The 17,346-nt window shown below is 33.1% G+C and overlaps 4 protein-coding genes across 4 annotated transcripts; 3 read left to right on the top strand and 1 right to left on the bottom strand.

Moving 5' to 3' along the window:
* Positions 1 to 530: 530 nt before the first annotated feature.
* On the top strand, positions 531 to 2,861 carry LOC108465599 (putative WEB family protein At1g65010, chloroplastic). The gene is made up of 2 exons (XM_017765970.2): positions 531 to 850; positions 940 to 2,861. Exons 1-2 carry the CDS (start codon positions 838 to 840, stop codon positions 2,667 to 2,669), a joined length of 1,743 nt encoding a protein of 580 aa, XP_017621459.2. The 5' UTR covers positions 531 to 837; the 3' UTR covers positions 2,670 to 2,861.
* Positions 2,862 to 4,511: 1,650 nt separating this feature from the next.
* LOC108461407 (40S ribosomal protein S6-like) lies at positions 4,512 to 6,762 on the top strand. The gene is made up of 6 exons (XM_017761256.2): positions 4,512 to 4,680; positions 4,782 to 4,846; positions 5,532 to 5,589; positions 5,698 to 5,806; positions 5,900 to 6,172; positions 6,293 to 6,762. The coding sequence occupies exons 1-6, from the start codon at positions 4,675 to 4,677 to the stop codon at positions 6,529 to 6,531; spliced, it is 750 nt and encodes a 249-aa protein (XP_017616745.1). The 5' UTR covers positions 4,512 to 4,674; the 3' UTR covers positions 6,532 to 6,762.
* A 1,111-nt stretch (positions 6,763 to 7,873) lies between these two features.
* LOC108467056 (uncharacterized) lies at positions 7,874 to 13,541 on the top strand. Its single transcript, XM_017767521.2, has 15 exons — positions 7,874 to 8,264; positions 8,345 to 8,433; positions 8,540 to 8,606; positions 8,710 to 8,825; positions 9,276 to 9,342; positions 9,438 to 9,486; positions 9,618 to 9,703; positions 9,899 to 10,164; positions 10,259 to 10,314; positions 10,423 to 10,508; positions 11,294 to 11,386; positions 11,593 to 11,905; positions 12,004 to 12,620; positions 12,766 to 13,000; positions 13,098 to 13,541. Exons 1-15 carry the CDS (start codon positions 8,106 to 8,108, stop codon positions 13,361 to 13,363), a joined length of 2,565 nt encoding a protein of 854 aa, XP_017623010.1. The 5' UTR covers positions 7,874 to 8,105; the 3' UTR covers positions 13,364 to 13,541.
* A 141-nt stretch (positions 13,542 to 13,682) lies between these two features.
* On the bottom strand, positions 13,683 to 15,582 carry LOC108467058 (ras-related protein Rab11A-like). Its single transcript, XM_053023952.1, has 2 exons — positions 15,154 to 15,582; positions 13,683 to 14,287 (listed from the first exon to the last, which is right to left on the bottom strand). The coding sequence occupies exons 1-2, from the start codon at positions 15,372 to 15,374 to the stop codon at positions 13,837 to 13,839; spliced, it is 672 nt and encodes a 223-aa protein (XP_052879912.1). The 5' UTR covers positions 15,375 to 15,582; the 3' UTR covers positions 13,683 to 13,836.
* Between the last annotated feature and the right edge of the window lie 1,764 nt (positions 15,583 to 17,346).

Here is a 17,346-nt window from a genome sequence, read left to right as displayed (position 1 = left end):
AATTGAATTTAACCAAACAGATATAAATGATACTCTCAAGACTAAAAGTAAAAGAATTAACATTAATCAAATTAAAGTGTAAGGACTAAATCCACAACTTTCTTAAAGTACATGGACTAAGGGTAGAATTTAAGCATTAGCCAGTCAAAATAATGTAAAAGGATCCACTTCAAAAGTTATACATACCCTCTCCACTAATCACCAATAACACTTTGAAAACTCTATCAAACTCACCGTATAACATTCATTCTATACTTTTTCCAAACTACTAAAGCAATCTTGGGAGACCCATCTCAGCCGGCTGGCTAATAAGGCCTAACCCACCAATTTTCTAAACCATTAATTTAAACATTTTGAACCACCTTGTTTGATTGTTACAACTTTATGTTGCGACAAAGATTCGATCACTCTTATGAGAAGGATATTTTACGTGTGTTATTACTCCAACATTCTTAGCATTGGTTTTAACTGATTATCCCCCACCAACTTCGGATTTTCTTACAGAACCACCCATTTTCTTTCCCTCTAGATTTGGAACATTTTATTTAACCAATTTTATCCTTTTAGATTTTGGTCCCCTTGTTTTTCTCCAATAGGATTTTTCTTGTTCATCATAGATTAAATTTAACCAATTTTAAAACATTTCAACATTGTTTAAACTGGTTTGTTTTCACTTGTATCTGTTATTAGAAAACAATGGAGTCAGTATAATCTCAATCACCAAATCTTGTTTATTTTTAGAATCGTTGCCCCCCAATGGTGCTTTTTCAAAAAGAACAACCCCTTCCTTCCAACAAATAAAAAAAAAAAAAAGAACACTTCAACATCAACATTTTCATGTCAATCAAAGGTATACCAATGTTATCATGTTAGTATGTTTTTTTTTTCAATAATCATCGATGTCTGAAACTTTTCATGTTTGTTTTTTTTAATGATCAGAAATGGAGGAATCAATGAGTGGGTATGAAAATGAAATTGGGATGAAGTTAAGTGAAGATGTCAATCAAAGGTATACATCAATGGCGTCTGGGAAAGTTGCAGACATTCATACAGAACTTAAGAACAAGGAAAGGTACATCCAATCCTTGAAAACTGAACTTGGGAAAGCTAAAGAATTGGAAGTGAAATTGGCTGAAAAAGAAGCGTCGTTTCGTAAACTAAAACAAGAGTTGGTAAAATCAAGATTATTCGAGTCCGAAGCCATGAATTTGTTGTCTCAAGGGAAGAAGAGAATCCAGGAATTAGAGGAAGAGATTGAGAGAAGGAAAGAATCGGAGAAGAAGATGCATGATTCGTTCGTTGCTCAATCAAAAGAACATAAACAAACCCAGATTTCTTTAGAAAGATCCAAGCAAGAAATCAAGCTTTTGTTGGAAAATCTGGATAAATCTGAAGGTTCATCAGAGGTTGCATCACAGAGTTCAGTGGGGGATGATCATTTAGACAGACATGAATTTGAGCTTCAATTGACTAAAGCTAACTCAGCTCGTGCTCTTGAAGATGAACGAGCTTCGTCATTGAAAGCAAAGAAATTAGCTGAAGAAGTGAAGTCGTTAAAGAGTCAACTAAGATCCACCATTGAAGCTGAAGAAAACAACCAAAAGGCCATGGATGATTTAGCCTTAGCATTGAAGGAAGTGAAATCTGAAGCAAACGAAACAAAAGAGAAGCATTGTTTAACGATCCAAGAGCTCGAGAAATCGAAAGAGGAAGTCAAAAACTTGAAGCTGCAACTGAAGAAAGTTGAAGAACAATACATGGAAGCAAAGGAAGCAGCTGATAGATTCAACAATACCTCAGAGAGATTGAGACTTGAAGCTGAAGAAACCCTTTTAGGATGGAATGGAAAAGAGAAGGGATTCGTTGAATGTATTCGAAAAGCCGAAGATGAAAGGAATGCGGCTCACGAAGAGAACAAAGCATTGCTTGAAGCACTCGAGGAATCTAAAAACATGTATAAAATAGCCAAGGAAGAGAATCAGAAACTACGGGATATAATGAAACAAGCTATAAATGAAGCTAGTGTAGCAAAAGAAGCAGCTAATATTGCCAGGGAAGAGAATTCCCAACTCAAAGACACCATTGCTAAAAAAGAAGAAGCTTTGAATATCCTTTCACAAGAGAATGAAAGTCTTAAGATCAATGAAGCAGCAGCAGTTGAAAACATTAGGGATTTGAAACTATTGTTTTGTGAAGCAAATTGGGAAACTGAGGATCATCATGAACAAGCCACGAAACAAAAACCAGTCAATACTAGTTCTGCAGAAAAGGATCATAGTAAGAAAGTAAAGCGTTATCATGAACGCAGTAGTGGTCCTTTGAGCTTGACATTCCCAGTGAGAGCAAGTGATGAAGATTCGAGTTCGGATTACTCTGATGATCCACTTAAAGGATCCATTTTTGATGTGGCTGAAACCCCAAAGTCTGCTCCTGCCGCTGGTTCAACACCAAGTGTTGGAACCCATCAGAGGAAAAAGTCATCTTCTGTGTTGACGGATGATGAAGGAATGAATGGCGAGGAGTTTGAGGGAATTGATACAAGCCATTTTGATGAAGAAGGTGATAGGAGCACGAGAAAGAAGAAAGCTTTGTTAAGAAGGTTTGGTGATCTTATAAGGAGAAAAAATATTCCCAAAAAGGAACAACCTTTAGATCAAGGAGAAAAATAAAATGAAGTTTGTATATGATTTTCAATTTGTTTGTTCTTTTTTTTAAAATTATTTTTCTTTAATTATGTGTTTCTTATAAAACTGTAATGTGACTTATCATTACACAAATACTTGTTGGTAATATATACAATTAAAACGTGTATAATAAAATTAAAATTAAAATTAGAAAATATAAAAATAAATTAAAATTAAGTTTTGGTTGATTGATAAATTTAAAGTTTTTCAATGTAATTGACATTGATTCAAATCTCATTAAAGTATCCTCGAATTATATAACTTATTTTAAATTTAGAAAGTCATTTTGTAATTTTTCTATTGAGTTAGTGTTTAGTTAACTCATCACACCTACTCGATTAAAAATTCTATTACTAATATATATATTTTAAGGATATGTGTCATTTTACTAATTTATATTTCTATTTAACTCCATGATTTAGTTGGTGTTACGAGCTAACCAAACATCAATTCGGTTAGAGAAATTACAAAAATATAATTAAAACAAGTTATATTATTTGAGGTAATTTTGTATTTTTATTTTAATAAAATTAATAAAAACTCATACTAATTAAATTAATATTTACTACTCAACTAAAATTTCATTTAATTTTTTATACGTTTTATTTTAATGTACACAAATTATATATATTAAAATTTAAAAACTAAATTAATATTGGCATATTTCATAAATGAATTTAAATAAATAATTTTATTAATTAAAGAATAATTGAAATCAAATTATGAAAATAACTCACTCAAGAACTTTCTTTTTTAAGTATTCCTTCTTCGTGAGATGTATCTTCTCATAAATAATTGTATTTATTCAATATTTTTAATTTAATGTATTTAAATTTTATTTTAATCACAACTTAATCTAATTTTATTTATTTTAATGTCATATATATATATTTTATGAGTTATTATTAATTAATTTTAAACTATATGTTTCATTATTTATTATATATTATTTTCAAACATACATTTGTGTTTTAAATATATGGTTTATGACGCATATGCATGTTGTAAAATTTCTAGCATTAATAATTTTGTTAATTGAGTTAGTATTATAAATCAACTCAAGATAACTCATGATTGGTGACAACACCATGATAACAATCATAGTGTATTCCAGATTGTTAATATGATGTATTTATGTGTTTAAATTTCATTTTACTTACAAATTGATCTAATTTTTAATTTTAATATAGTACATATTTCTTGTGTTGTTATGTCTAATTAATTTCAAAAATTTCAAACCACGCGTTTCATTATTTACTATATATTATTTTTAAACACACATTTATATTCTAAATCTATAGTTTTCACATTCATACCCCATTAAATAAGTTGTTAAACTTGGTCTAATAAAATAAAACTACACAATTAACCATTTAGATTTTTTTATTTCAAACATATTTCTAGAATATAATCTTCACTTTGTTTTTATAAAGTATTTTTTTAATTGAAAAATAGAATTTGATAAAACCACCCATGGAGGTTATAAATTTTCAAATTTCTATTTTTACTAGTATTTTTTCTCTAAATTGTTAATGGTTGATTTTAGTTTTTTTTAAATTTGTGCTTTGATTTTTATCAATTTTTTATTTTAAATTATTGATTTAAGTATTCTCAAATCTTATTTATTTTTGGTTTGTTTTTTCCCTGCACATAATTTCAACGTTTTCCCACAAAATTTTAATTATTTTAATTAAATTTAAAATTAAATTAGAGTAAAGCGATTATAGTGGGTCCAAGTAAGCCCATTTAACCAATTAACTCAAAGCCCAAATTAGAATTCAGGACCCATAAAATGTCCACATTTATGAGTCTAATTTGATTCAGGAAAAAGTTACCGTGTTCAATAGCAGCACCCAATTATTCCCCTTTTATATATATAAATATCCACAAATGAAAACCCTTTAACAGAAGCGAAACCCTAACCTTAAGGCTTAAAGCTAGCAAGAGCAGTGCTGCGGCATTTCTTCCTCAGAAGACCCGTCAAACAGAAATGAAGGTTTTTTTTTTTTGAACGAAATATAAATAGATTTCAATCCTTTTTTGGGGTTTGTTTATTCTTTTCATTTTGCTGATTTTTTTCTTTTTTCTTTTTCTCAGTTCAACATTGCAAATCCGACTACTGGTTGCCAAAAAAAGCTGGAAATTGATGATGACCAGAAACTGTAATTTTCTTCTCTCTGTCTGATAAAATAGTTGGGTTTAAGTTGAATTCGTTGATTTAATTTCAGTATTTAGTGTTAAATTTAATGCTGCTTGTCTTAACCATGAAAAGACCCATATGAAGGATATGGCTTCTTTTTGGTCATGTTGTCTATATATATATTCAGGTTTCAGTTATATTTTGTTTGGGTGGGATTCAACTTTGCTGAGTATTTATAGAATGTGAAAAGTCAATTATGTGAAGCAAAATAAAATGTATATTATTTGCTAACGAAGTTTGGATATCTTCTATTTGAGGCATAAATTTATGCAACTGTGAGAAAGAAATTAAAAAAAATCTGATGGTCTTCTCTTTTATCTTGCAACACAAAATCAACAAATGGATTTGATTTGTAGGTCTTTTCTTTTTTCATTTAGATATGAAGTGGAACTTATAATATTATGGTGGATTAGCCTTCTGGATATAGTTCACTTGTATCCAATCGGTGCGTCAAATATACCTTATAAGACAATAGCTCATCTGTTAAATTTGTAGCTGATTATTATGTTAAAATAATAGTTTCTTTTAAGCAGCTTGGCTTGATCTTATTTGTGAGCATCTATTTACTCTCTTGTGTCAATGCAAGTTGGTAGTTGTTACTTTGTATTAAGAAGAAAGTATTCTCACATTGACATTTGAAAATGCAGTCGAGCCTTTTTTGACAAGAGGATCTCACAGGAAGTCAGTGGTGATGCCCTCGGTGAGGTATGTTTCCAAGTTACCTTTAGCTTTTTGTTCACTGTCTCAAGTTTCTGCTGGTGCATCTGGACTTCATAACTGCAATTTGCTCACCCCTTAATTATCCTTCAACAGGAGTTTAAGGGCTATGTATTCAAGATCATGGGAGGCTGTGATAAACAGGGTTTTCCAATGAAGCAAGGAGTTCTCACTCCTGGACGTGTTCGTCTTTTGCTTCACAGAGGTCTGTGGACTCTGAAATATTTTTCCTTGTTCTTAATTGTGTAGAAATGTTTTTTGGTTAATTAAATTTCTGCTTTTCTAATTCTTTGAACAGGTACTCCCTGCTTCCGTGGGTATGGTAGGAGAAATGGAGAGCGCAGGAGGAAGTCAGTTCGTGGATGCATTGTTAGTCAGGATCTTTCAGTTTTGAACTTGGTTATTGTGAAAAAGGGTGAAAATGATCTTCCTGGACTGACTGACACTGAGAAGCCAAGAATGAGGGGTCCAAAGAGAGCATCAAAAATCAGGAAGTTGTTCAACCTGTCTAAGGAGGATGATGTTCGGAAGTATGTTAATACTTATCGCCGAACCTTTACAACCAAATCCGGTGAGTACGAAGTGATACATTTGAGCTTAAGTTTGCAGGTGGAAGAATTCTTGTTCATAATATGAGTTTATGACAAGCTGCACTTGAGTTGGAAATAACAATCACTTTCTTGGAATGCAGGTAAGAAAGTCAGTAAGGCTCCCAAAATTCAGAGGTTGGTGACTCCTTTGACCCTGCAGAGGAAGCGTGGCAGAATTGCAGAGAAGAAGAAGAGAGTTGCAAAGGCCAAGGCTGATGCTGCTGAGTACCAGAAGCTGCTTGCCCAGAGGTTGAAGGAGCAGCGTGAGCGCAGGAGTGAGAGCTTAGCCAAGAAGAGATCCAGGCTCTCTGCTGCTTCTAAGCCTTCCATTGCAGCTTAACTGTGGTTTGGCATTTTGGTCAGTAGTTGAATGTTTGATTCTGAAACCGTTTTTATATGTTGAGGTCATTTTGATTATTCAATTTTCTAGAGTCTGCCGATGGTTTTTTGGGGTATTGTTTTTTTAGTGTATCAGTATCACATGAACAATATGTTTTGAATGTGTTATGACTGTTTTGGATGTTTACCTACTCAATTACTTTATGAATGGTTAAATTTACTGATTAGATTACATCATGACACACTAATATAGACAGCAAAGAACAGCTTTAAAAACGTGAAGAAGGCTTTTGATTCCAATTCACAAGTCCTTGGGTTACATTTTCATCTCCACCAAGTAGACAAAGCTTGTCTAGCTGTCCTCTATACCATCAATTTGGTTAGATATAAAATTGTTAACTATGCAGATCTTTGATTGATTTGGCACACCCTTGCTTGATTAAAGAACTGAAAGATAAGCCAAGTTAGTAACCGTCTTTTTAAACAAGGAATTCTCGAAAGCAAAAATACCTGCACGGATTCATCCAATGCAGCACAGGGTATTGTAAAAATGGTGAAAAAAATTTGGCAATGTTTTAAGTTGATTTTGACTTTTAAATTTGTAAAAATATGAAAGTTTGATGATGTGATATCATGCAACATTTGAAAAATTAGACTTAACGATATGACTCGAACTTTGATTAACTTTTTTAAAGTAGACTTATTTTTCAAAAGCAGTTTTGGAAGCTATAAAACTTAAGTGCTTTTGCATTTGGGAAAAACTTTTTTAAAGTAACTATTATTTATAATTTAATGTATTTTATGTAATATTTATATTGGATGTAAAAATATTTTTCTATTAAAATTTATTTCAAAAATATAAATTATATATATTTATATTGAGTTTTACAAATAATTAATATTAATTGCTTAAAAACATTTAAAATTTTTATTTCACATATCAACTAATGATAAGTTACAATAAATTTTTTTTATATTCTATTAAGATATCGTAATATTAATGAATTTAAATTGTATTTAAATGCAAACATCTCATTTTTTTAAAATATTTTTTAAAGACAATACTAAACACTTTATTTCTCAAAATCTTAATCAAATTTTTTAAAAACACTTTTCAAAATCGATACTAAACTTGGTATCAATCTCAAAGCGGTATTTGCTAAGCTAAAGAGAAGTACAAATACTTTCATGGCAAAATTGAATTATCCTAAAAAGTAATAAACCAGGGGAGCTTCAATTCCCTGTTCGACCAATTTCTAACTATTGGGCCTGGGCGAACTTCAAAGGTAGCCTGTTAGCTAACCTTCAATGTCGTCAACCATCCAACAGCAGCCAATTACTGGATTAGGTTTCAGACATGGCAGGACCAATATCTACATCCTTCAAAAACTGCCTTTCGGCCGTTTCTGGCAGACCAGATGGGCCATGTTGTAAAAATAAACAGTAGTAAGCCCATGTTCTTTTGTAACTAATTATCTGAGAGCAAAAAGTATAACAGATCCCACTCTCAATCTCACCCTCTCAAAACCTCAGCGGCGGCCACTATCTTACAGAACAACTAAAGAAGCAGAAACAATGGGAGGTCGAAGAGGGTCTCGTACTCAAAGGAAACATTTTAAACAAAGCAGAGAAAATGTTTGGAAACGACCAAAAACCGAGTCTTCATCTGACCCCAATAACCCTGCTTGGCAGCCTTTTGCTACTCAAAACCCTTCCTTTGATGAATATTACAAAGTAGTTTTTATATGTTATTTTTCTTATTTCATCTATATGTGAAAGATGGAAGTGTTTTATGTAATTTCTTTTTCTGGCAGGAACAAAGGATTGTTTCTCCTGAGGAATGGGATGCTTTCATGGAAATGCTTAGAAAACCATTACCTGCTGCTTTCAGAATTAATGCCACGTATGTTTTTCTTTCCTTTTTTTACTTGTTAAAGATTTGGGGTTTGAGGATTGATTGTGAAACAATCATTTCTCTGCTTAGTAATATCTTTACTAATCTTTTGCAGTAGCCAATTTTGTGAGGATATTCGTTCACAGTTAGCGAATGATTTTATGAAATCTCTTCAAGCTGAAGTGCGTTGCTGAATTTTCCTTGTGCTATGGATATCTTAATTAAATGGTATTGTAAGTAACTGTCTTTTGGCCTTGTTGCTTGCTCTTTTTTTTTTTTTGGCAGGCTATTGAAGGGGGTGATTTGGAGCCTATAAAACCTTTGCCTTGGTACCCTGATAACCTTGCTTGGCAATCGAATTTTTCACGCATGCAGCTAAGGAAAAACCAAACTCTTGAGAGGTAGGTCGTTTTACATGATCATGTATTCGGCAATCCTGTATGATTACACAGTGTCAATTTGCCTTACTCTTCGGGTTGAGTTATTTGCATGTTCTTGAATTTTACTTGTATATATAAGTTAATGCTTATCTTATCTGAATTTTACTTGTATATATAAGTTAATGCTTATCTTATCTGGGTTATATCTTTTCTATTTCAGCAAAGAGGAAGACTGATATGATGCATTTGCAACATTTCAATGTCTTCTAGATTTTACCTGTATATCAATTATGTGATTTACAAGTGCTGGTTTTGTCATGTTAATGCCTTGTTGCTTTTCATATACTAAGCATATATGTTATGTCCAAGCTGCCTAGTATGATTTTAAATGGTTTCCATGCTCAAGTTATGTGTTATTATTATTATTGTATGGTCATTAGACAATTCATGATTTGGTTAAATAACTTTCAGGTTTCATGAATTTTTGAAACTTGAAACTGAAATAGGGAACATCAGTCGACAGGAGGCTGTCAGCATGGTAGGTGGATGTCACTTGCAAGTACTTTGCTGTTATACATTTGGGAAGTTTCTGACTGTTTTCTTTGACTGATATTCCACTTGTTCATGATGTAGGTGCCTCCTCTATTCCTTGATGTACGTCCTGATCATTTTGTACTTGATGGTAAGCAACTTTCATTGTTTTTATGTTCTTTCTAAACATCACCCCCTTATTTTGTGCAATTTTAGTTAAGAAACTGTATCTGATCTATGTTGGAAATATAGTTTACTATTTTCTGCTGTTCCCTTGTGCAGTGTGCGCAGCACCCGGTTCAAAAACTTTTCAGTTGCTTGAAATTATATACCACTCAGCTAAAGGACGATTTTTACCAGATGGCATGGTTTGTTTACTTTTTTTTTTTTTTCTCTGAACTTTGGGTTTTAGTTGGTCTGCCCATCATCACCATATAATCATGCATTGCTTGGGTAGCGTCTTGGCCTGCTCGGATAACAACTCTTACCCCTTATTTCATATGCTGAATTAATTGTTATATGCACAGACATCTATAACAATTTTTCATTGTTTTTTGCTTTAGGTTCTAGCAAATGATCTTGATGTACAAAGATGTAACCTTCTCATCCACCAAACAAAAAGAATGTGCACTGCTAACCTGATAGTTACAAATCATGAAGGTCAACACTTCCCTGGCTGCCGTTCCCACAAAAATATCTCAAATGGTTCAGAAACAACAAATAACTTGGAGCAGAGCATTACTCAACTTCTCTTTGACCGTGTATTATGTGATGTGCCCTGCAGTGGTGATGGTACTCTCCGCAAGGCTCCTGATATCTGGCGTAAATGGTTCGCCATTTCTTGCTCTGCCTTCTCTTCTTTCGCATCCCTTCACTTGCTAATATCACATTTCATAAGATCTTATTTATGTGCATTCATACAGGAATGGAGGAATGGGCAATGGACTTCACTGCCTACAGATTCACATTGCCATGCGAGGTATCAATTATAGAACTTAGACTTTTATTAGTGGATGTTATCAATTATAGAAGACCTTAATTTTTAATTAGTGGATGTTCCAGTCTCTAATTTGTTGCTCTATGGCAGGTCTATCTTTGTTGAAAGTTGGTGGAAGAATGGTTTACTCAACCTGCTCCATGAATCCAGTTGAAAATGAAGCTGTGGTTGCTGAGGTAATTTATGCTGCCCAAGAGACAAAATCACTAAACCGAAGTAACTTCTTTGGTTGTTTTTACTTTTGTCTTTTAGAAAATGGAGTTACCTTTTTAAAAAAGAGAGGGAGAGGGGAGAGAGAAAGAGATGTCTCTTTATTTTCGTGGTCAATAATGTAATATATAGGGACGCTAATTGAATCAGAGATTTAGAATATCATCTCCTCTTTGGAAAAGAATAACACCCATTAAAATATTATGTGTTGAGCTGCATTAAGATGAAAGTTTAAGGCCCTAGAAGGATCCCAATTTGTGAAAGTAACCAATCATGTCAAAGCGAGATGAATTTTAAGAAAGATGAAACAACGCAACTTCTAATTGTCATGTGAATTTGAAAAGCTGATTAAAGTAATTAGTGTAATTCAATCCTCCAAGATGAATCTTTGATGGAAGCTTATTGATAGAGTCTTGCCAGTGATGGTAAAACATTAACAGATACGAACTGGTCAGTAAACTAAAGCATGAATTGGTTGTTCAGTTTGAGTTCAGGTAGCTGATAAGATGTTCGTTATTAAACATGTATTTTGTGGTTTTATATTTAAATTAAAGCATTTTTTAGATGAACTTAAAATTTTTAACCCTGGTCTTAGTAGTTACTCCTACACTTTTATGTTATGTTTTACTATCCATATATATATGAATTTTTTCCCTCAGTTTCTTGATCTTACTCTTTCCTCATCATTCAATTTTGCTGGGTTTTTTAACTTGTGTTTAAACAAGTCCTTTGTCTCCCCTTTTTGCTTCAGATTTTACGAAGATGTGGAGGGTCTGTTGAACTGGTTGATGTCTCAAATGAACTGCCTCAATTAATTCGTCGACCAGGTCTAACTAAATGGAAGGTTAGTATATGGTGCCTTATCTGTTAACTAAATGTTCCATATTTGTTCCCTAAGTGAGGGTCTGGATATTTATGTTTGAAATGCTCTCCCGATAAGATTGTCTAACTACCAACTAATAACAATAATATGATACTTTTCATGAAGATTTTGCTTTTCAACATTCCATTTTCTTCTTTTCATGTGATAAGGTTTTACGTGTTCATCAGGTACGTGATAAGGGAGTCTGGTTACCATCATACAAGGATGCTCGCAAGTTGCAAAGAAATGGGATTGTTCCTAGCATGTTCCCTTCTGGCAAAAATTATGCGGATTTAACTAACAACAACCAGAAGAGTGAGAATGGTGAAAGTGTAAATGCTGAAGATGTAGTTCAGCCTGATGATACCATTTCTTCGATTGATGATTTGGAGGAAGAAGTTTCTGATCTCCCACTACAACGCTGCATGAGGATAGTGCCTCATGATCAGAACACAGGAGCCTTTTTCATTGCTGTCCTCCACAAAGTTTCTCATTTGCCAGGTAAATTAAAACTATCAATTTTGATTCCCTAGCTCTTCTCTTTCATTTAGCTTGCCTTATTGGGCTTTTACAAATTGGTTTCATAATGATTGCTGCAGCAATTCCTGACAAGTCTTCTACTTCACAAGGAAAATTATCAACTAGAAGTGAACTGTATGAAAATTTGTCAGACCAAGCTACTGAAGAAATTAATGGATTAGAAGTTAGTTCTGTGGATGGGGCAGATGAAAAGATCTTGGAAGTTGCTTCAAAGGCTGAAGAAAATATCTCTGAGATGGCTTTGGAGGCTGCTGATGAAAAGATCTCAGAAGAGACTTCAGAGGTTGATGAAAAGATCTCTGAGGTGGCTTTAGAAGCGGATTTAGTTGATGATGAACCAGCTGGAGGTGCTCCAGAGAGCAATTCTTCTGAAGCAGCTGATAAGAAAACCGATTCTGCAAAAACAGGAGAGAAGAGGAAATTGCAGATTCAGAGCAAGTGGAAAGGCGTCGACCCCGTTCTTTTCTTCCAAGATGAAACTATAATAAACAGCATTAAGACATTTTATGGTATTGATGAATCCTTCCCTTTCACTGGCCACCTTGTTACAAGAAACAAGGATGCTAACCATGTGAAGAGAATTTATTATGTTTCAAAATCAGTTAAGGATGTTTTGGACTTGAATTTTCGAGTTGGACAGCAACTGAAGATAACTTCCGTTGGCTTGAAGATGTTTGTGAGTATATATTTTTTTCTTTTAATTGCCCTATTTATTTTTCCGTAAGGAAATTTTCATTTTATCAGAATTTGCATTTCCTGGTTTGCTTCTGAGTCACTGAGGATTCTTTTTCTCATTTTATTTGATTTTGTTCTAAAAATAGGAGCGCCAATCATCTAGAGAAGGTTCCTCGGCACCATGCTCATTCAGGATTTCATCAGAAGGGTTGCCTGTGATTCTCCCATACATTACCAAACAAATACTGTATGCTTCCCCAGCAGATTTCAAGCATCTTTTGCAATATAAATCAATCAAATTTGCTGACTTTGTTGATGCTGATTTCGGTCAGAAGGCAGCAGACCTGATGTTAGGCTGCTGTGTGATTGTTTTGAGAGAAGGTAAGTAACTTCATTTGATCTGCCCTTCCTGCCAGAACAATTGGTTTCCATGATTCCCTTCCTAACCTTTTCTTGGCGGGTGACAAATCATTATCAGACCATATCCAAGCAGATGCATTGGCAATAGCCATTGGCTGCTGGAAAGGCCGGTCGAGTTTGAGTGTGATGGTTACAGCAATGGACTGCCAGGAACTGCTGGAAAGGCTTTCAGCACGCATGGAGACTGAAAAGAATGGAACTTTGGCACCCGAAAGCCTTGGCGTGCTAGATAAGAAACAAGATATGAGTGGTGAAAATGGAACCCCACTGGAGGATCACAATGTTGAAGCAATGAAAATACAGGATACCAATGCTAGTGAATAGGACTAAAGATGAAAGAGTTTCAAGGTTCTATAGATACTTTAGTAATTTGAAGGTCTTACTTACTGACTGCTAGATCGAAGCTTTGATTATTATTGAGAAATTTTAAGGTTTATTTATTGTCACCGTAGGTATAATGGAACATAACAGTTTAACAAACAATTTGGTTCACGCTATCAAAGTTGTCAAATGCAATTTTATCTGGCCATTTGTATGTTTGAACTCTTATCATGTAATTAGAGGGAATCCTTAATGTTGTTATATGAAAAAAGGTGATGCTAAGAACTAGAGTGAAATAAAAATACAATATAAATGGAACCTATTATTGAAGCTTCAAAATTTTGGTTTCATATCATTCCTCAATCTCAAAAACATTCAATTAATTAGCTGCCCTTGCAAGCTATAGCAATGTAAATATACAAGCAGATAAAAATGTGAAAGAAAGAAACTGACATTAGGTGATAAATCCAATTGCATCATGATCTACAACACATGTTGCTCTTTGCTGGAATTTCTTGAGCTGGACCTGGAATGATGATTTTCTTGCCTGCTAGTGACGTGGGATTGCCATTGCCGTTCCATTGATTCTCACCGGCAACTAGGTTTTTCTTGTTCACTATGTTGAAGATCTCAGTAAGCACTGTTAAGAATGCGGTCTCAACATTTTTCGCTGCAAGAGCTGAGGTCTCCAAGAAAAATAGTCCTTCCTTTTGAGCAAATTCGGTGGCATCCTCTGTTGAGACTTCCCGCTGCTTTTCGAGGTCACTTTTGTTCCCAACCAGCATTATAACAATGTTCTTGTCAGCATGACCACGCAACTCTTCTAGCCAGCGTGCGATGTGATTGAAGGTCTGGCGTTTCGTTACATCATAAACCAGCATTGCCCCGGCAGCACCCCTATAGTATGCACTCGTAACAGCCCTGTATCTGTTCCAATATAACATAAGAAAAGAAGCAAAATCATCGACTACTCTTGAAACTGTATTCAAACCAGGAAAATAATACCACCAAAGGAATCCCCATAACCAAATAACCAATGCCCTGGACGAGACCAGCAGATCAGACAGGATCAAAACCATTATATACCTTACCGAACATTCATTTTCAAGCTAATACGATAAATATCTAAATGGTTGCAACTTAACGGCTCAAGTTCAAGGACACCGGTCGCAAGCTACTGCAAGCACATGTTTTTCAATGTGTAGGCCAGAGATCTGTTAAAAATTTATGAGATCAAGGATCTAATACAATACAATACTTTGCAATAAAGGTGACACCAAGGTTCAACTGATATGTCAAGATTGTGATCGAGATCCATGTAAATGTTTACCAATCCCATGGCCATCATTAAAAATAAAAGGAAATATATATATATATATATATATACACGATCAACAGTAACTATACAATTCATCCATCGAAAATCCAATCCAATCCACTCCTGATTGAAATGGCAAACATCTCACCAACCATCCATCTAGACAAGCTAAATACAATCAATACATGTCTTATCAGTCCACAGTAAAACTAGCAGAACAAAATAATTCTATCTACAAACATACAGATCTATGAACGAAGAAGAAGAAAGATGCAAATGCAAATAAAACGAAAAACCCAGAAAAAATTTCACCAAAAACAAATCCTTTTTTCATATCTTTCCACAAAACAAATTGCAAGTGTAAGAAAGAACAAGAAAAAAAGATGCAAATGCACATAAAACGAAAAACCCAGAAAAGAAGAGAAAAAATAAAAAAGAAGCAGGGAAAAAGGTATGAATTTGCATGAAAAGTTACCGTTCTTGACCAGCAGTGTCCCAGATCTGAGCCTTAACACTCTTGTGCTCAATGAGGAGGGTTCTAGTCTGAAACTCAACTCCGATGGTAGACTTGGAATCTAAGCTGAAGTCGTTTCTAGCAAAACGAGCAAGAATTTGAGACTTACCCACACCTGAATCACCGATCAACACTACTTTGAAAACGTAGTCAACCTTCTGGCTTGGGTCTGCATTTGCCATTTTCTTGTTCTGCTTTCTTTTTCCACTTGATCTTCTCTTGTTTTCAACTTTTCATTTGCTTTCTCCCCCTCCAATATCATATATATATATATAATATGTATATGTATAGCCAAGAATTAATTCGCAATACAGTGAGTAAAGATTTTGATGTCTGATGAACAGTTGGAATTTTGTTGTTTATTTTCGTTTAATAAGTTAAATAAATAGACAGGAATAAAATTTTAAGCTTCATGTTTAATTGTTGTGGCTGAAAATATTTAATTATTGTTTTAATTAATAATTATTTTATTTATATAAATAAAATAATAATTATGTAATTATATAATAAAAAATATATTTTATATATATGTGAGAAAGAGAAGGAGAAAAGTTTTGGATTAATTATAAATAGGTTCCTAAATTTTAATCAAAAGTAAAAAAAAAAAGTTTGTGTCAATCACTTATTGCCATGTAAGCAATTCATTAAAAGAAAATAAAAATTTTAACGATAACAATTAACTTGCACAATTATTTTATTTAGAGTTGCTAAATTGAGAAAAAATTAAAATAATTAAAAGAAGACAAATTCTATTTTAAAATAATCATGAATATAATTTATACTCAAATTTATGTTGAATTTTATTTATAATTTACATAGAACCTATATTCATAGATATATTATATAAAACCAACTCCTAAGAGAGCCATGAGCTACTTTCAAATTTATTTTAATATATATTTTCACTTTCTAGGAAATAAATAAGGTTATAATAAATTTTAATATGTTAGAATTTGTATATCTATATAATATTATCTATATATATACATAGCTCATTGAGTTCATAAGAATTAATAGGGTTAAATTTATTATTTATTCGTAATTTCTTTTTAGCTTATAAAAATATATAAGATCAAAATTGAAATATCTCACGTTCAACTTGATCACTAAATTTGAATGTGTCATGTCATATTACATTGCCGAAGTAACTCAAGTTACTATAACACAAATATGTTCAAATCAATTGTCAAAATAATTCCTACACATGCATTTATACACTCATTGATTTCATTTAATCAATTTACGAGGTTGTAAGAGTTAATCTCAAAGTTAAGACCTGAATCCAAATTCAAAAGTCAAATTTCAAATTTATGTCTCGAGATAGGTCATAAATTATTTTGGGAATTTTAGCTTCGAAGTTAATATGTCTCAAGTCACTACAACTTGTGTCTTGAGACCTAGTTGCAAGACCAACCTCCCATGTTTTCCTTTTTCTACTTCTATGTTTGAAAGTCTCAAGACAATAGGTTCTTGTTTCGAGTCTTAAAGCAAGACAATATCTATTTAGCTTTAATGTTTTTTTTTTTTTTGTCTTGAGGCAAAGACTACTTGCCTCGAGACCTAGGAATAATTATCTTGAGACTATACAAATAAGTCTCAATGCCTTAAGCACTTAAATGCAACATTTAAATGAAATTTGTTCTAGCGGTCTAGAGACATGTTCTTTTTGTCTCGAGACTCTGTGTTCAAATGGTTAAAATCATGCACTTTTAAGTGTTCAAAACTTTAACCAAATGAACCTAAACATACTTAAAATATACCACAAGACATATTCCTCCAATTAACCTATCTAAAAATGTTCAAACATTTCCAAATCATAACCTCCAACATAACATTACTAAACCAACCAATTTGCACATTCAAACTCACATAATCAAACTTAATTACCTAGTAATCAAAAGATAAAATTCAACGATTATAACATTATAGGTTACTCACAAGAAATGCCAAAACTAACTTAGATAACAAACATACCAACCTAGGTACATGCCATATGACTTCAAGCATACATAGACATAAAAATATGACCATAATGGTTTCCAAGCTAAGCGTAAGAGTTGGATGCTTGACCGAGAAACTTTTATAGCTTTTATCCGAAACCTACGCATGGAAACAAACTAATCGATACACTAGGTAATAGTTACTCAGTGGTGC

Source organism: Gossypium arboreum, chromosome 2, assembly GCF_025698485.1.
Source record: "Gossypium arboreum isolate Shixiya-1 chromosome 2, ASM2569848v2, whole genome shotgun sequence".
Classification (NCBI taxonomy): domain Eukaryota; kingdom Viridiplantae; phylum Streptophyta; class Magnoliopsida; order Malvales; family Malvaceae; genus Gossypium; species Gossypium arboreum.
Note: the sequence above shows the minus strand (reverse complement) of the source record. Positions and strands in the feature narration are given on the sequence as shown.

Bases quoted from the DNA above. Each gene is read 5' to 3' on its own strand.
- LOC108461407 (XM_017761256.2), top strand. The intron at 5,590-5,697 runs GTATGTTTCCAA...ATCCTTCAACAG, and splicing joins GTGGTGATGCCCTCGGTGAG to GAGTTTAAGGGCTATGTATT. The intron at 5,807-5,899 runs GTCTGTGGACTC...TTCTTTGAACAG, and splicing joins TCGTCTTTTGCTTCACAGAG to GTACTCCCTGCTTCCGTGGG.
- LOC108467056 (XM_017767521.2), top strand. From the start codon at position 8,106: ATGGGAGGTCGAAGAGGGTCTCGTACTCAAAGGAAACATTTTAAACAA. The intron at 9,343-9,437 runs GTAGGTGGATGT...TTCATGATGTAG, and splicing joins GACAGGAGGCTGTCAGCATG to GTGCCTCCTCTATTCCTTGA. The intron at 12,621-12,765 runs GTGAGTATATAT...TTCTAAAAATAG, and splicing joins CCGTTGGCTTGAAGATGTTT to GAGCGCCAATCATCTAGAGA.
- LOC108467058 (XM_053023952.1), bottom strand. From the start codon at position 15,374: ATGGCAAATGCAGACCCAAGCCAGAAGGTTGACTACGTTTTCAAAGTA. The intron at 14,288-15,153 runs GTAACTTTTCAT...ATATTGGAACAG, and splicing joins GACACTGCTGGTCAAGAACG to ATACAGGGCTGTTACGAGTG.